This window comes from Heteronotia binoei, chromosome 17, assembly GCF_032191835.1.
Source record: "Heteronotia binoei isolate CCM8104 ecotype False Entrance Well chromosome 17, APGP_CSIRO_Hbin_v1, whole genome shotgun sequence".
Classification (NCBI taxonomy): Eukaryota; Metazoa; Chordata; class Lepidosauria; order Squamata; family Gekkonidae; genus Heteronotia; species Heteronotia binoei.
The window spans coordinates 13737643-13754742 of record NC_083239.1 but is presented as its reverse complement, the minus strand read 5'-3'; the positions used below and the strand labels follow the sequence as shown (position 1 = coordinate 13754742).

Below are 17100 nucleotides of genomic sequence, written 5' to 3'. Positions count from 1 at the left end.
TGCAAAACCTTTGCTTGCACACAGCAAGAGTGGACAGAGTTTCTCTCTTTCTATTATGCCTTATTGCACTAAAAAGATATCAAAGACAAGTTGTCAGTTCTCTTAAACAAAAAATAGTTATGCTTTGAAACATGAAAAACTGATGTGACCAATACAGTGACTTAAATTAAAGCATTATTATTATTACTCTAATAAATATAAAAAGAGAGGAAGCTAAACCTCAGATGTGCATGTGTGTGTTTGTGTGTATATATATATACACAATCACAATGAAGTGCATGGGGAAGCAGAAAAATGAATCTTTTCTTCAACTCCCAAGTGTCTGAATTTGCATGGATTACATACGTCTTTCTGCAGAAACAGGGAGGGATCCAATGTCACAGAAAGCCCAGCAGAAAGACGCATGGCACGCAAGACAGAAAATTCACTGGAGCATCTAGACAAGGCTTCCTTCTGCTTGCCAGGCTGCATCACGGATGCTGGCAGATTCTTTATGTGGCTAATGTATTTTCATTTTACAGGAACCTGACCCAAAGCGGAACAACTCCAAGCTATGGAGACAGACATAAAGGCAGCAGCTGGCTAAACTATGGTGGGATTACTGGACCTGCATGTGCAATGACACATGCCCGTGCGACACATACCCTGTTTTACACAACATCTTTAACAGGGCTGTGTATGTAACTGCACGCTTGATATGATCTCGTTCAAGTGATGAGGGAAAGCCTTCTATGACCCACGGAAGGTTTTACAAAAAGATAAAAATATTTTTTGCAGTCCTCTGACTCCCCTTCCTCCCTCCCCCTCCCCAACAATCTCTTTGATTGTTCCTGTAAGTTTTTAATACCATAATTAATTATTATTAATTTTTTTTGCAGAAACAGTTGTGCTGCTGAGCAACTTGAGGTAAAGGCATAAAAAAGGGTCAGACTAGAAGGAAAAAACGCACAAAAGGAAAATAAGATGACGGCAGCACTTCCTAAAGGAAGTCACTTCAAAAGCAGTTGGCTGGTTTCATATTGCATAATAGTGCCGTGTTCTTGATGAAGTAAACAATCTTTCCTCGCATCAAATACAAGGATAAGGCCCACACCCCTACACAGGATCAGATTCAGCAGCGGCTGAGGTACACCCTGCCCCACCCCCCATGAACTGACCCCCCCTCTGGAAACATACACTGTATGTGATTTAATTCTCCAGTTCTTCCTTTCCTGAATAGGCGTCATTCTTCTTTTAAAATAGCTAAGCAAAGTACATGGTGCGTAAGGTGTCTTGGTGAATCTGTACAGCCTTAGCTAGGGCTTGGGGATCTCTCCCATTGCTCTGTCCTGAAACATGGCTTCCTTCAGCACTGTAAAACAGAATAATAAAAAAAGCAGAGATCTTAGGAAACTGCTTCAGTCCCAAGATACATCTTAAAGTGCACAGCATCAATCAATGAAGACAGAAACCCTAAATCCTATATGCAGCTGTCGTCAACACAGTATGGAACTAGCAGAAGAGGTTTAACAATTGAGATTCATCTGGTAGATTAGACCAGACCTGGAAACCTGACCCCTTTGCTGTGCAGGCAGGAGAAAGTCTAGTTCTAGAGAGGAAGTGGGAGATGCTTTCTAACCTAGCTCAACTGGAGTTCTTTCTGTGTGAAAAACAACTAAGAGGGCAGAGAAGAGACTGCTCAAAGTCTAGGCCACTGGATAGTGGTAAGTAGGGAAAACATAGGTAGTGTTTTGGGAATTCCAGTTCTGGGATCTCTAACAGACCTGCAACAGAATAAGGGACTGAAACAGCTCTCAGTCAGTTCTAAGGGTTTGTATGGTTCTGGCAGTGGAACAGCTTGAACCTTCCATTGTGTTTACAACTTAACATGTAATGAGTCTGTTTTCATGAGCAATAAGCATCACTATACACAGACATATGGAAGGCAACAGATCATGTGCACATCAAATGCTGTGCTGTGCAAGTTTAAGCTTTCCTATCACAGCTGCTATAGATATGCACATGAACTGGGCTTGTCTATGTTGCGCATCTGCAGATGCTGAATGCCATGTTCTGGTATGTTGCAATAAAGCAAAATCTATACATCAAAATGGACCTAAGTTGTAACTGACTTGTTGCCAGATGTTTTATTTTCGCAGGCATTTACCATTAATTAGTTTTGCTGTTCTTTGCCTCAATTACGGTTTGCTACGCTTTGTTATTTTGCCACTACTGATCTTTGTTCATTGTCCTTTTCTACTAGTACCATTGCAATTATTTTTGGTTTGGCATTTATTCCATTATTAATATTTTGTGGTCAATGCTGTCATTTTTTTTACTTAGTTTTTTGCCAGCTACTTTAATTTTGCTTGAGAGTTCAGGATGGGAATGCTTAAAAATAATTTCCACAGAACTTTGCAGTATCAGCCATGCATATGTGCTGCTTTTGAGGTGGTGTCACTGGAGAAAAACAGAATTTGATATGGCAGGTCCTAATAGTGAGCATGTCCCTTTGTAAAAATCCACCAGATGACTGCATAAAGCAGGGGTGGGGAACTTCCGTCCTGAGGGCCGTAGATGACCGTCGAGGTCACTTGGTGGGGCCCTCCGGGATTGCCGGGCCAAACCGAGCCATGTGGCAGTCTCTCTGGGGCCTGGCTGGCCAGCGAGGATCGTGGGGCCCAGATGTGCTGTGCAGCAGCCTCCCCAGGGCCAGGCAGGGATCACAGGGCCCAGACGTACTGTGTGGCAGCCTCCCTGGGGCATGGCTGGCTGGCCAGAACTGCTGCAGGGCCTGGAAAAGTTACTGTCACAGTTCAGTTTGCACTTGATTATCCCAGATGTGGCCTAATATACTAATGAGTGTGTGACCTAATATGCTAGTATTAGGGGATGTGGTCTAATATGCTACTGAGTTCCTGCTGGGTATTTTCTACAAAAAACCCCTGGACCTATGCATTTGCCTAGGGCAGCGGGCCAGGGGGGGGGGTGTGGGACAGATTAGGCTCTCCTCACATGACTTCAAATAGAAAAACAACTATTTGTATTAATTCTGCCAAGCTGAATCGCCCTCCCTTGGCGGAGCACTGTTTTTTAAGTTGGTAATTTTTTATGGCCCACAAATGATGTTATAAATATCCATATGACCCTTGGCAGAACAAAGATTCCCCACTCCTGGCATAAAGGGTCAAGAGGTCATTCTTATAAATCAATCCTTTAACAACATAATCTAAGTGTCAAATTGTGCACATATTTGCTAGAGTTTATGCATGCACATTAAGAGTGATATGTTGGATCCAGTGCAAAGAATCTGCTTGCACTAGAGCACTTGAAGAAATGCAAGAAAATAATCAGTCTGCACTGAGTCATACTTATTGTACCCCCACTTCCTATTTGCATAAGATCTTACACAGCCAATTTGGGGAACTGTAATATACGGGGAGAAAGATGTTAAGTGATATACAAGACCTTGTGTTTAAGACTCATTTATATTTCTACTTGCACATTGCTGGATCCAAGCCACTGTGCTTTTACTCAAGAAATCCTGCTTTACTCAACACAAAATTCTGCAATTAATTTGCAGGGCCAAAACCAACATCTCCAACTGATCAACACCCCTTTTACCTGTCATGTTCTTTATCCACAAGGTGGTATCTTGCTCTGAATGCTACTAGGTGAGCATAATACGCTGGTGCAGGTATAGACACAGACCGTGTGCAGCGCACGTAAGTATGGCAGAGCTGGTAGGTTAGCAGCTGAAGTTCATCTGCAGTGAAACAGTTATCATCCCATAGTACATGATAATGTGAGGGACGGCTGGTACCCTATGGAGAAGCAAACATCAGTTCAAAGGGTTCAATCAATTTTCTTTATTATGTTTCGGTAAAAGTCTTAAGACCAGAGCAGATCATTCCCGCTTGTCAGGATAGCCACTGCTGCCAACTCAGGAGAATCCTGGGGTACAGGTCTTGTAGACATGAAAAAATGAATCCTGCATCTAGCCAGCCCCAGAATGCATTGTGCTTGATGAAAATTCAGAGCACCAGTCATTAAAACAAGCATTTACTTCACGAGAACTTGGGACCAACCTGCTTCAGTTTAGAATTTACAAAGCATGTTGTCCATGCCTTTTCTACAGCATCTGAAGAGAAAACAGGTGGATCCAAAGCCATGGGCAAGTTTCCTGTTTGTTTGCAAACACATGCCTTGCCCTCAACAGCTGCAGAAGACTAAAGTGTGAGTAAAGTTAACACTCCTGGGAAGTCTGAAGGTTCTATTTAGCTGCAAATACAATGCCTGAATGCTTATGATGCAACTAACAACCGTGCATTTATTTGAAAAATACTGGATTAGAAACAGGAAACTTGATTCAGAGCCAATCTTCATCATTTTATGCTACAATCTGCTCTGATTGTAAGACAAATAATTCACAAAACATTATTGATTGCATGTGCCCATCAACAGCACCAGATTCAGAACTATCAGCATTGATAAGTTACTCTGGTCCACGCCCGTAGTCAGGATTTCGAAGGTCAGGGGTCATGTACATGGATTGGGGCCGTTTAGTGGCTCTCCACCACCCTGCCGCTGTGGCAACTCAGGGCACTGGACCTTCCCTCTCCCTGCACTCAGTGGCTCCCTGCCCCCCCCCCGCCATTGTCAGCGGGGTTGCCCTAATACAAAGAAAATGCAATGGAATTCGAGCCCAGCTTTTGTATGCCAGGCCAACAGTTCCCATTTAGCTAGCTGCTTCCTGAGCTGGAGAGAAAATAAGTGGCCCCAGAGAGGAGCTCTTTCTTCCCCCTCAGTCCCCAGTCAGCCACTTTTGCAGAAAAGGGCTGAGTGAAACCTGCCTGAAGGCAGCCAGACATGGAAGCGCAGTTCCTTAAGGCTCCTTCCAGCCCCGGCTTTGACTTACTGCTGGAGGCAACTCCCCAGGCAGGAGAGATGCGGAAAGCAGCAAGAACCTGAAACCCCTCCCCCACCCCACAAAAAAACTAGCTTGTAATTTACAAGGAATCAAAATCGATTCTATTCAACAGGCAAAGAAAAAACGAAAACGTGAATTCGTTAATTATTGAGGGAGGTGCTTCCTCATTAGAGGCAGCAATGCTACAAGTCAGCATTTAAATACCGGCACTGTGAATAATAATGATCCTAGCAGCCCATCTTTCAACTGCAAAAAGACCCCTTCCCTCCCCCCCTCAAGAAAACAGACCACCCGAGGGAAACAGCAGGGGCCAGGAGGCAGGGCAGCCTTTGGACAGGACTGGCTTCCTGCAAGGATCCTCCAACATGGCATTGGACATGGCCTTTGGTCACCAGCACGGCTTTTTACATTCGATGCTTCTTTTGGGGGGCTGGGGGGGCGTGTTGCAAGGAAATAGGGCAGCTGTGCAGATTTGCCCATTCTGTTGCCCACTTGTTTGGGGAAGGGCCGCCAGCCATAAAGCAGCAGGCAACTCCTACAGAAGCCAGGGGGAGGGGAAGCTGTGTTCTCTCTCTGGCTTTGTGCCCCTTCGGCTGGGGGAGGGAAGCCAGCACGCCCCTGCCTCCAGGACAATGGTATGGTGAGGACTGGCTGCAGGGTTGCCCTGCTGCCTGACCATGGTGGGAGGGTTGTTTAAATTGAGCAGGAGAGGTGGCAGCAGCCCATGTGATTCAAAGAGCCTGTTGATCAGATGATCAGCGGGCCCTTTAAATGGGGAGGGGACCATGGCTGCTCCTGCACATCCTCCCATTTGATTTTCATACCCACAGTCCCTCAGGTGGCGGGGGGAGTAAGGGAAGGTTAGAGGGGGGCCTGAGCAGGGGCACCCCAACAGGAAGTCAGGGACAGGGGGCCCCCATGGCTACAGGCCTGCTCTGGTCACAATTTCCTTCTTCTTTCCTTCCCATTTTCTGAAGAGGTTCTTTCCCATCATCATGTGCATTATCTTTTTTCTTACCTGTATTCCTGCATGGCTACAGAGGTAAAAATCAAATTCATAGGGATGTGTGATGTCTGTATCTACAGTTGTTCCAGCTGGGATGTTGCCACTTCTTCCAACCTAGAAAAGAGGTTTTCCCCACCAGGGTAGGGATGAGGTTAGCCTGTCAGTGACTACAATAAATGCAAAGATGGTAGGAGTAGTCACCCAATTTCTCCTTTTTGCTCCCATTTTGTAAATGAAACCTATCCACTTCTTTACTTGGGAGAAATCTTTATACCGCACAAAGTACTAAAGTCATCTGTAAAGATCACTGCTTATCTGTTAACACAGAATCTAACCTCAACTGGCCAAATAGTTTTCTTTTATACCTTAAAAAATTTTTTTTAAGAGTTCAATGCACCTATATTGCATTTCATGTGGTGTTAATATTTGTCTGTGGCCATAACAGTGAACCTGCATGCCAAGTTTGCACAAGGAAGACCAGAACTGGGCTGTGTGACTACATGCTTGTGACCTAAACAACTGACAAACTGGAATTCAAGACCACCAGAAAGACAAACGTTCCTTAGAAATCAAGTTGCGATATCACATCTCTGCCTGTCACTGAAACTGAACAATAAATTTGCAAGTATATGAATACATACACATTTACAACACTAGTCTGTGTAAGCCAGTGCTATGTTCTTCAAGGTCTCAGGAAGAGAAAGGTTTTCCCAAACACCTGCTAGTGAGATACTTAAACCAGATATTTAAGGACTGAGCCTGGGATCTTGCAAATGCAAACAGTAAGACATGGCCCTCACTGTAGTCTAGCAGCTACAAAAGTGAGTTACAGATCAGGAAGCCATCTCCTGTATGAATTTTCCTTCTGCTGCAAACTCACGTGGTAAACCTGAAAAAACCCTACTGTGCAAGGGACAATTCTTACCCTTTCCGTCCTATCAGCACAAAACAGTCTTGTATGATGCCTCTTCTGCACAACAATGTACGTTATGCCTGGCTGGTAATCCTTTTCCAGACTGATGCAGGCCTCTCTAATTGCTAGCAGCTCGTAATATAATACCTACAGTGCGGAGACATAATGAAGAGTTTAATCCGAAGGAGCAAACAAAGCAAGACGCTTAGAACAATGTGACATTTTGAAAAGCACCCATTTTCCTTAATTGCTCATTCCCACAATTAAAGCATTGTTGCCTGAGAAGAGTTAAGTTGGAAACCAACTGGCCTCAGTCCCAACATAAAAAAAGCATCACAGCATAGAATAAGTGTGCTGAACCAACCTGGCGAAACTGTCCTTCTGACACCCCATCGCGGTAGAAGATAATTCTTGTGGGTTTGAACCGTGTTGACTTATAGAATTGAATAAGCAGCTCTCTGACCATGGAGGCCAGGTCTTGGATGATCTCCTGGCGGGGTTTTTGAACTCTCACTGTGGCACAATACCTGCTTGGATGGGCATCCATGCTGCCTACAACCTGTAAGGAAGAGAAGCGCATAACTAGAAGATGGCAGCAGTTTCTAAACAGACAGCACAACACTTCCCCTTATCGGGGTGGGGAAGAGTTTCCTGAAGGGTATCATTTTAAGGAGATAACAAGCAATTGCAGAAGATCATGAAAACTACTATTCCCAAAAGAATATATATTATGTTCACAAGAAGGCCACTTCAAACAAGAACAGAAAGAGGATCTAAAGTGCTACAGGATTTACAACACCTATTTCCTCCCCCTCATCGTTGTCATCTGTTTCACCTGCAACTCATACAGGGCAGGCAACAAGGGAAGCCTGAGGAAGTGGGGCTTCCGGGAAACAGGTGAACAAGCCCTCTGATTTCTAAGATATGCCTTGGGCATACCCTCATAGCTAGGAAAACTAAGTGCAAAAGGAGGCATGGAGAACTCCCAAGAAATAGTCAAGGTCTAATTCAAAGTGGCCAGTCCTCCTGAACTAGAGGTGTGTAATTTTTTTTCTTGGTATTTTTTGGTTTGGGTATTGGATCTGAAAATTTTTCGTGATGCCAATGTAAAGTACTCAGATCCAGAATTTTTCAGAAAACCCAAATTTTTTCAGGTCCAATACATCTAAATTGAAAAATATTGAGGAAGGGGAAAAAGCAGTGGCTCTTTCAGACAATCCCTTTAAACCAGACTGCCCAATGGAGCTGCCAAGGAACTGATCCTGCAGGGAGATCTCTCCCTCCATGTTGGGCTGGGGTGCAGAGCTCTCCCTGGTGGTTGGGTTGGGGCTCTGCTGGGAAGCCCAGATTAAACCAGACTGCCCGACAGAGCCCACAAATGCCTCCTGTTTAAAGGGACTGCAGAAGAAAGTCCAAAAACAGCTGAGTGGTGGCAGCAATCTGTTCCACCTCCTCAGCTGTTGTCAGAGTTTGCTGTTATTCCCAAATAGATCTGGAACCTTTGGGGGGATATCCCCCCAGCTCTCCTGGATACATTTGGGATGCTGAAATAGACAACCCAAAGTACCATTAAGGTGTTTTTTGTGTACATACACACCCCAAAGGCACACAGGGTCCCCCACCCTCACCTATCGTCTTCAACAAAAACAAAATATGAACTGAACTTACAGCAGCTATGGATGGCTTCTTCCCATCGCCAGCAGGAGGATGAGTAACATCAGCTCCCAAGAAAATCACTGGTTGTTGGAATACAGAAGGTCTTTAAAAAGAGAGAGAGGGAGAGAAGGCAGCCTCAATGCCCTGTATACAGCACCGCTATTTGAGGAGAGAAAATCACACTTTTGCATGTTACCTTAAAGGTCTTTAGTATCAACATGGCCTCAAATCAAATCACAACTACAAAATTTAGAACAGAACATAGGCTAGGGTGTCAAACATGTAGCCCATAGGACAGATCCAGCCCCCAACAACTTCCTTGTCCTGCTTTCTCTTCCAGGGTTGCTGCTGCAGCTGTACCATAGCTTGCTTTCCCCCCAGCTCCCTCAGTGGCTCTTTGCTTCCTGTTTCCAGCTGGCTGGCTGACACACACACACACACACACACACAGCTCCCAGGCTGCTTCCCGCTTCATGTAGGAGAGATACAAAGACAAGCTTCTGTCTCTGTCTGTCACTCACTCTTGCTCTCTCACACACAACCCCTCCCCCCCTGCTTCCTTCTCTGGGGCTGCTCCTCCTCTTTTGGAGAAGAAAGGAGGGGGAGGAAAAAACAGAGAGAGAGAGAGAGAGAGAGAGAGAGAGAGAAAACAAAGTTGGAGTCCCATGGCAGCTTTAAGACCAACATTTTATTCCAGGTATAAGCTTTTGTGTGCAAGCACACTACCTCTTTAGAGGGAGGGAGGGTGAGGGAGGGTGAGAGAATGCATTCTTCTGACAAGTATGCTGTACAATGAGAAAATTATTTTGGCTTATTCTGAAGTTTGTTTTTAAAAAGACTGGTTCCTATCTGGATTTATTGGCAATGAGACAGGAAACTAGGTCTCAATTCAGTCCAGGAGGATGCATTGTCTTGAGCAGCAGTGGCCAAACTGTGGTTCTTGCACACATACTGTGTGGCTCTTGAAGCCCCCACTGCTCCATCAGCCAACTTGGAGAAAGCATTGTCTCTCTAAATCCCTCTGCCAAGCCAGCCAGCAGCCTGGAGAATGCATCTAAAGTTAAAGTTGCCTTCTTTCCACCTCTCCTTCCCTTAGCTTCCTTCCTGCTCTCAAACATCTGACCATTCTTGCCTTGTGGCTCCCAAACATCTGACTTTTATTCTACGCAGCTCTTACGTTGAGCAAGTTTGGCCATCCCTGGTCTTGAGATTCCTTATCAGCTGCAATTCAGAAGTCTCTCTAATCTCCCTTTGAAATTCCTTTGTAAGAGCACTGCTAAGGTCAGCAATTGAATGTTGTGTTTTCTAATATCAGACTTATGTCCATTTATTCTTTGCATTCTCCAAGACTGAATCCTCCCGGATGAAATTGAGACCTAGGTTTCCTGTCTCATTCCCAATGCTGATATCTCTGCACCTACTGTCCCCTCTGCATATCACACCTAATCCAATACAGCCTGCTATTGCTATTTACCCGCTATTGCTATTCAGCATCTGAAATCGCCTTTATAAATTTTATGTCTCCAGGACATGCGTTATGTTTTATGGCATGCATGGCCCAGCCCAACAAAGTGACACTTATGTCAGATCCAGCCCTCATAATGAGTTCAACACCTCTGACATAGGCATCTGAAGACATAAGACCCCTTTGTTTATATACCCTTGTTCTCTGTTTATATACCCTTGCTTCTCACAAACATTTCAGGACCTCTTGCTGTGTACCCTCCTGGCTACCGGAGGAATCCAGACTTATTGTTTGGCCACTTATTTATAAACCAGATTATCAGCAGTGATTAATATTAGGAAGGCAGGGAAGACAGCAGGATTAAGCTGTGGTCTACTACCATCCCAGGGAAGTGAGGTTTGCTGTAGTTTTTCATTAGAAAGTCAAGTACTCAGAAGGAATACATCATAGGCAGGAAACAATAAATGAGGACAGCATACAAAGCCCTAGAGCTCCCCACTATGCCTCCTCAGGGAAATTTCAAAACCAACCAGAAATGTTATACTTGTGGGGTGGGGGTGGGTGGGGGTGGGGTGTCGTACCCTGAATGTTCAAGAAGTCAAAACTCCAAATGAGTGTAAACTATTGGGATCATGTGAGGCAAGTTTTTGGACCCCACTCCATATGTGAAAGATCCAGCACTGGCATTGACAGCAGACCGCAAGGATTGGTCATAGCCCAAATAAAGCCCCAGATTTCTGAATGGGCTTTCCAATGAGTACAAGATAGGTGATTACAATTGCCTGAACCTTTCCCGACAATTTCTGTTCTCTTTTTTATTGAGCTCAATTGCAACAGATAAATCCAGATTTTTTGGTAGTTAGATTTCACTCCTACTAATTATTACTTTATCTATTACTTTAAATTGGATCCTTGATTACTAGGGTTGTTAAAAGGTCTGGTTCTGATTGCATTTAAATATATTTACATATTGCATATGTTCAAGAAAGGTTGTTTTTTTTGAAGTTCCAGAAATGTACAAGTAAAAATAGAAGATCAAATCGATGTAAGAATACAGAATTTCCCTTATTATTCATCCATAGTGGCTTTAAAACACACACACGCACCCTCTAGTACAGGGGTCCTCAAACTACAGCCTGTGGGCCAGATGCGGCCTGCTGAGGACGTTTATGCGGCCCGCTGGGTTATGGCAAAATCAGACCGGAAGTGACGTTCGACCTAAACTCACGTTAGCAACGCACACTTCCGGCACTGGGCTGAGGCGGCGGAGACAGAGTGTGAGGTGATACCGAGGTGAGGTGAGTTCCCAGGCCGGGGTATGTGGTGTGGGGAAGGGAGAGAGATGCAGAAGACAGAGAACTGATGGCCCGCGACCTTGTACAGTAACGGCAGTCCGGTCCTCCAACAGTCTGAGGGACAGTGAACTGGCCCCCTATTTAAAAAGTTTGAGGACCCCTGCTCTAGTATATGGACAAATATTTTAACATGAAACAGAAATTCTTACCGTTGATGAGGTACAAGGATGTTGTTGATTCCTCCAAGTTTTACATTAATCTTTAGGCACAAGTTTGAGAGGGTCTGAGGAGATGTTTTTATGACGTTCTTTACTTGAACACACTGTGTGGCCATGCCCAAAAGCGTATCTCCCACACGCTTCACCTCCGCTGAGAAACAAGTATCATCATGAAGAAAAAAGTCAGCTGACTTAGTTCCTGCCCTGTCCCAAGTAGTCAGAGGTGGGTTATTTCACATGGAGCTGGACTGCTTTTCAGAACTTCGTAGTCTCTCTCTCCCTATTTTGATAGGCCTGAACTGCTCTCCTGCCCCCAAACAATCTTCCAAAGTAGTTGCAGAAGGAGTGTGGAAGATGATCCTCAATGACAAAGAAATACCACAAGGATAAATGCAGCCAGAAATTCCTCCTCCTCAAGTCCCTGTAACTTCCTTTGCCTCTGGAGAAGGAGCTTTCCAGAGTTCTAGTCTGCACAACTGGGCCTACTTTTCAAATGGCAAATACAACCTGGCTCTCAATAAGCACTACAGAAATATTTCCAGCTTTAAATCCAAAAGAAGACTACATCCTGTAAGGTCCATCCTTTTGAGTTATGGTGTGGAAACGATCTGCCATTTTTCTAAAATTCAAGATCCATTCCCCTATCAGAGGAATTCCCTTGGCTTATTCTTTACTCCAACTGACAACAAGGCTCTGGAAATGAAGAATTTCCTCAATTATTCTGCAGTGGGTCCCAGTTTTACTGTCTCTAACAACTAGCTGTGCTAAAATTTACCCCTATGGACAAAAGCAGCAATATAACCTGAACTGAATATAAATTCCTGATATTGGCTTACCATATACTGGTGTCTTCCCAGGCAGGATGACTATGATGAGCTGAAGCCCAGAATATGTGTTCTTAAGGTGCCGGAACATGGGCTCCACGCTGTCTGCACCTTGTGCGTATTTGCAAAAGCACGGCTGGCCCTGGATTGGCATCCCTGCATCCTTGGAGATCTTGCGCAGCTGGTCTGTGAAACCCCTAGCAAGACATTAAATGGTAGCTTATAAAGAAGCAATGACAATATCTATACTTGCAAGCCTTATACTGTGGGTTAAGCAACTGGGCAGCAGGAACAGACACTCCCTGCTGCCGTGCTTCTTTCTCAAATGGGTGCCTTGACCACCCTACCTGCTTAGGACTATGGTCTCCAATAAAGATGAAAACAGACTGGCATTAAACATGGCATCAAAAATAAGACAGCCAGAATCATAACGCTTTGATCTAAATCTATGGTGCAGACTTAGTTCCAGTCAGTTCTAGCCACCCTGTCCGAAAAAAAGATTTCATAGGTGCAGAAAAGGGAAAGTTAATCAAAGCATAGCAGCTTTTCCTACAAGAAAAGGGTGAGGAGTTCAAATGATTTATCAAAAATTAATGACGACTAAGGCACATTGCATGACAGATTTAAAGAGTTATGTATGATTTGGAGAACATGGATAGAGATTTGTCATTAATACTGATATTTCTTCATATTAATGCCTTTCTCCCCCTTCCATAATACTAGAACTCTGAGCAACCCAATGAAAATGTTTGGAGATAACTCAGGACAGGGTTTTTGCGGGGGGGGGGGGGGCAGTTTACATAATGCAGATTTTATATAATGTGTCACAAGGAAATATCATGATGGATACTTGTTTAGATGGCTTTAAAAAGGACTTAGACAAAACAATGGTTGACTCTGCATGTATCCCTTAACAACTGATGGTATCACAAGTAGGGAGAGATCAGCACAGGAAGACAGACATTCCAGCTTGGAGAGGAAAGGGTTATGTACTCATCAGTTTCTCAGTATTGGTCATTAATTGTTGGGATTCTTAAAGGGTCACTTGCTCCAAAATGAACCTGACCATCAAACAAAATCTTCTACCAAGCTCCTACTCTGCATTCCCTGACCTTCAGAGGCCAAAAGGTAGGGCCACTTCCAAGTAGCAGAATCTTAACTATGGCTGTGGGCAGGTATCTTCATCGTCTGGCACCAAGCCTAACTTTTAGGGATCAGGTCAATGCATTCTGGTTTCCTCCAGGCTTCAGATTCTTTGTTGCTTTGCGACCAAATGTGTATTTCATATGTTTTCTTTTCTTCCATCCCATCAAATTCCAGAACTGCAATATATATTGTTGGACTGTTTACAGACTGGTGACTTATTAATACCTTATTGTTGTGCTTTGTTTACCCATCTTTCATAAGTGTCTCAGAAGTCACTGGATGAAAAGTGGGATTTAAAAAGAGTGCTATGTGCATTTTTCACCTGTCCCTTTAAGGCAACACACGCTAACTCGCTGGAACCCTTAGCTCTTCCACATGTATATTTAAACAGGTGCTCAGGCTGAACAGACCACCAAAGTGCTCTTGCCCTGTAGCCTGTGGACTGGATTCAAGCCTTGAATGCGATCAGCTGCAGGGCACGAGAGAATCTTGCCTCCTGCATGTGGAAAGAAGCTGGGCTGGGCCTCCATTTCTATACAGGAGAGAGGGTGGGGGTATGACTTTCTGTTGTTTGCTGTATGCCAGGAGAGAGATGGTTGTCTGTGTATTTATGTCCCATCCAGAACCAGGTGAGAGCAGCTGTCTGTACGTTGTCTTGTTTTCTCTCAACTGCTGCCTGGGGGAGGGGGATGGGGATGATACCACAACCAACAGCGTGTGGGGTAGGAGGAGATATGGTGATAGAACGTAATCCCAACCAAACAGAGGTGAGGGAAGATCTGAACCAGGAAATGGGTTATCCCCCTGTCCTGGTTGGAGTTGCACTCCCCTTAAAGAAGCAGTTTTATAGTTTGGGGGCCTCCTGTTTGATATATACGTAGCAGCAAGGTGCCTTTCAGCAGTTTTAGCTGGTGAGCTGCTTTAGCCCTTCCTGGACAGAAAAGATCTTGCCATTGTGGAGAATACCCTGGAAACATTTTAATTAGATTACTTCAATGACCTCTAGGGGGGCTGCTCTTGAGGACTGTCTGGAAGCTACGGTTGCTACGGAATGCAGCAGCCAGAGTGTTGACTGGAGTGGGTAATAAGTGCCATATCACTCCAGTCTTGTTCCACCTACACTGGCTCCCAGTTTGCTTCTGGGCTCAATTCAAGGTACTGTTTTGACTTTCAAAGCCCTGTATATGGCCAGCTGCAACCAACAGGCCTTAAGGACTGCCTTCTCCCATACTAAGCTACCTGCTCACTCGGGTCTTCCTCAGAGGACCTGCTTTGGTTGTCCCACCACCTGAGGCTAGACAGGTGGCAACCCAAGAAAGGGCCTTCTCTGTTGTGGCACCAAAAATGCGGGAATCCCTCTCCAAGAAGATTAATCTGGAGACTCTTTTGCTTTGTCTGACATACTACCAATAAAAGGGTTTTGGCTCTCTTTCTAGTGTTGTTTGTTTTGAATGGAAAGTTATATTTTAAACTCTACTTTAATTATTTAAATGTTTAAATGCTATGTTTGCCACCTTATGGATCCTGACTGGGTGGAAAGTCAGCATGAAAATGTTTTAAATAAAACAAACAAAAAATTTAAGAAGTTCTTCAATTAAATAGGCAAGGTGTATTTTGAAAAAGCAAGCTACAGCGGGGGTGGCTGGAAGGAGAACGATGCTCATAAGCAGAGGTTTGGTTGTGAAACAAGTCATCCTACTGCACTGGAAATTTAAACTACTGACTTGGGGAAAGACATGCTGTGTCTTGCAAATGAGTGGGTTGCTTTTAACTGAAATGAATGAAGCATCTGAGAAATTCCAGCTTCTCTAGTCTCCTGTTCTAGAAACAATCTGAAACATAACATGCTGCTATTACAGGTCAGTTCTGATGCTGTTACTGTTCAATGATCATTCCCTGTGTTTTAGCTACGTTGTCCTTTCCTCTTTTCTTTACCCTTTCTCCCTTTCTTTCTTGGGGGATGTGGTGGAGCAAGGTTACTGAATGGGAGGAGGGACAGGGTTGCTGAATGGGAGGAGGTTGGAGCTTAAATTGATAATCTGATAAATACCTCTAAAAATGCCATGGAAGGGAAAATGCTATGGAAGAGAAACTGGGATGATGGATCATACAAACTCATGGACATTTCTAATTCCTTATCCCAGGGGGAGGTTCCTGCAGTGTTCACATCAAAATGCTCAGGAACCAAGAATAGGATACTGTGCTGCTTCAGTGAAAGCTCTTAATAACCAGCAGCACACAAGAAACCAACACCACAACATCTTCCAAATCAACAATTCTGGCCTCAAAAGTTTGGCACAGGAGCAACATGCTCACTGCCCAAAAGATATTTGGTGACTTACTTCAGTATCTCTTCACGGCACTGCCTCTGCGTTGCAAAGCAAGCTATGGCCCACATCTTGATCTCCACACCAGTATGAAACTGTTTTCCTCGCATATCCCATACACCATGGCTTGGTGTTGCCACTGTTCGGTTCTAGAGGGTTTTTTTTTTAAAAAAAGGATATTAATATACTGGAAGAGAAATTTACACCGTTTTTGCATCACACCATTCCACATGTGTCTATTCATATTCTTACAATGTCAAAGCTACTAAACTGAGCTGTCCCAGAATTACAACCAGATCTAATAATTGACACAATAAAAAATTCCCTTACCCGCCCTCCGTACTGCAGCATGGGAGCAGGAAGCACACGCCCTGTTACATGAGCCATCTCATCACGGACTTTAAACTGAAACTCTTGAACAAATGGGTCGGCATCATAGTTTGCACTTCTCACCTTGGGGTAGAAACAAAACACAAGTGCCATCATATTGCAAACAGGTAGTTAGAGAGCTGTTAAGAGTGCTGCAATTCCCTTTTGCTACTTCAACAAGCCAGGTTTAAACACAGCACATGTGGAACAGAATTATTTTGTAAATCTTCAACTTACTTTAGACTTTGTTGTCTTGAATATGGAGCTATCTGCAAATTACAAATTTGCTACTCATACCCATTTTAACACAACTGCTTATTAAAGGTTCTGTTCCACTAGCATAGGTTCTTTCTTCTGGAGAGAGGAGCCTCCCCTTGAGGACTGAACACTTTGACATGAGGAAAATGCCTTTGCTAATCCAACAGACCCACAGGACTTGACCCACGCTTTATCCTTTAGACTGAAGGCATAGCTAAGGTATGTCAGTTCTACATCAGCAGCACATAACCTTTCACCACTTCAGCTGCATTTTGATTTCCCCTGACTTAAACAAGCCTTTCACCCACCCACAGCTGAGTGAGAATGGCCTCTTGTTATAGAACCAAAATGTATGTTTTCTGCTTCTGTGATTACAAGCCAAGTCCCCTCCTAAAGTTCAGGCGAAGACATAATGAAAGATGTGTCAGCATGTTGCAAAAAACCCACAATCTAGTTTTATCAGAAGACACTCCTACATGAAGTGCTGTGATGATCTGGGTTGTTCCACAAAGCCTCTACACAAAGTGCTACTGGGAACAAGCCTCAGGCAGAACAGCAGAAGTGATGCAGTGCACCTGTGCATAATCTGTATGTACAATACAAACACAGAGGAGAGGGGGGAACACAAATGGTGAATAACACTACATTCTACAGAAACTGGGGAAGGGAGCTTAATCTGTAATTCCAAAATTCATTCTTGTTCTCCTTGCATAC

At 44.1% G+C, this 17100-nt stretch overlaps 1 protein-coding gene across 1 annotated transcript in view; it reads right to left on the bottom strand.

Moving 5' to 3' along the window:
• Positions 1 to 837: 837 nt before the first annotated feature.
• LOC132586117 (protein argonaute-3) overlaps positions 838 to 17100 on the bottom strand; it is a 60505-nt gene continuing 44242 nt past the window's right edge. The window contains exons 10-19 of the mRNA XM_060258067.1: positions 16090 to 16212; positions 15775 to 15908; positions 12299 to 12483; positions 11454 to 11613; positions 8497 to 8587; positions 7193 to 7387; positions 6841 to 6975; positions 5928 to 6029; positions 3604 to 3803; positions 838 to 1351 (exon numbers count right to left, since the gene is read on the bottom strand). Coding sequence (XP_060114050.1) covers positions 1243 to 1351; positions 3604 to 3803; positions 5928 to 6029; positions 6841 to 6975; positions 7193 to 7387; positions 8497 to 8587; positions 11454 to 11613; positions 12299 to 12483; positions 15775 to 15908; positions 16090 to 16212 — 1434 coding nt within the window. The 3' untranslated portion in view covers positions 838 to 1242. The remainder of the gene's footprint in view (positions 1352 to 3603; positions 3804 to 5927; positions 6030 to 6840; positions 6976 to 7192; positions 7388 to 8496; positions 8588 to 11453; positions 11614 to 12298; positions 12484 to 15774; positions 15909 to 16089; positions 16213 to 17100) is intronic.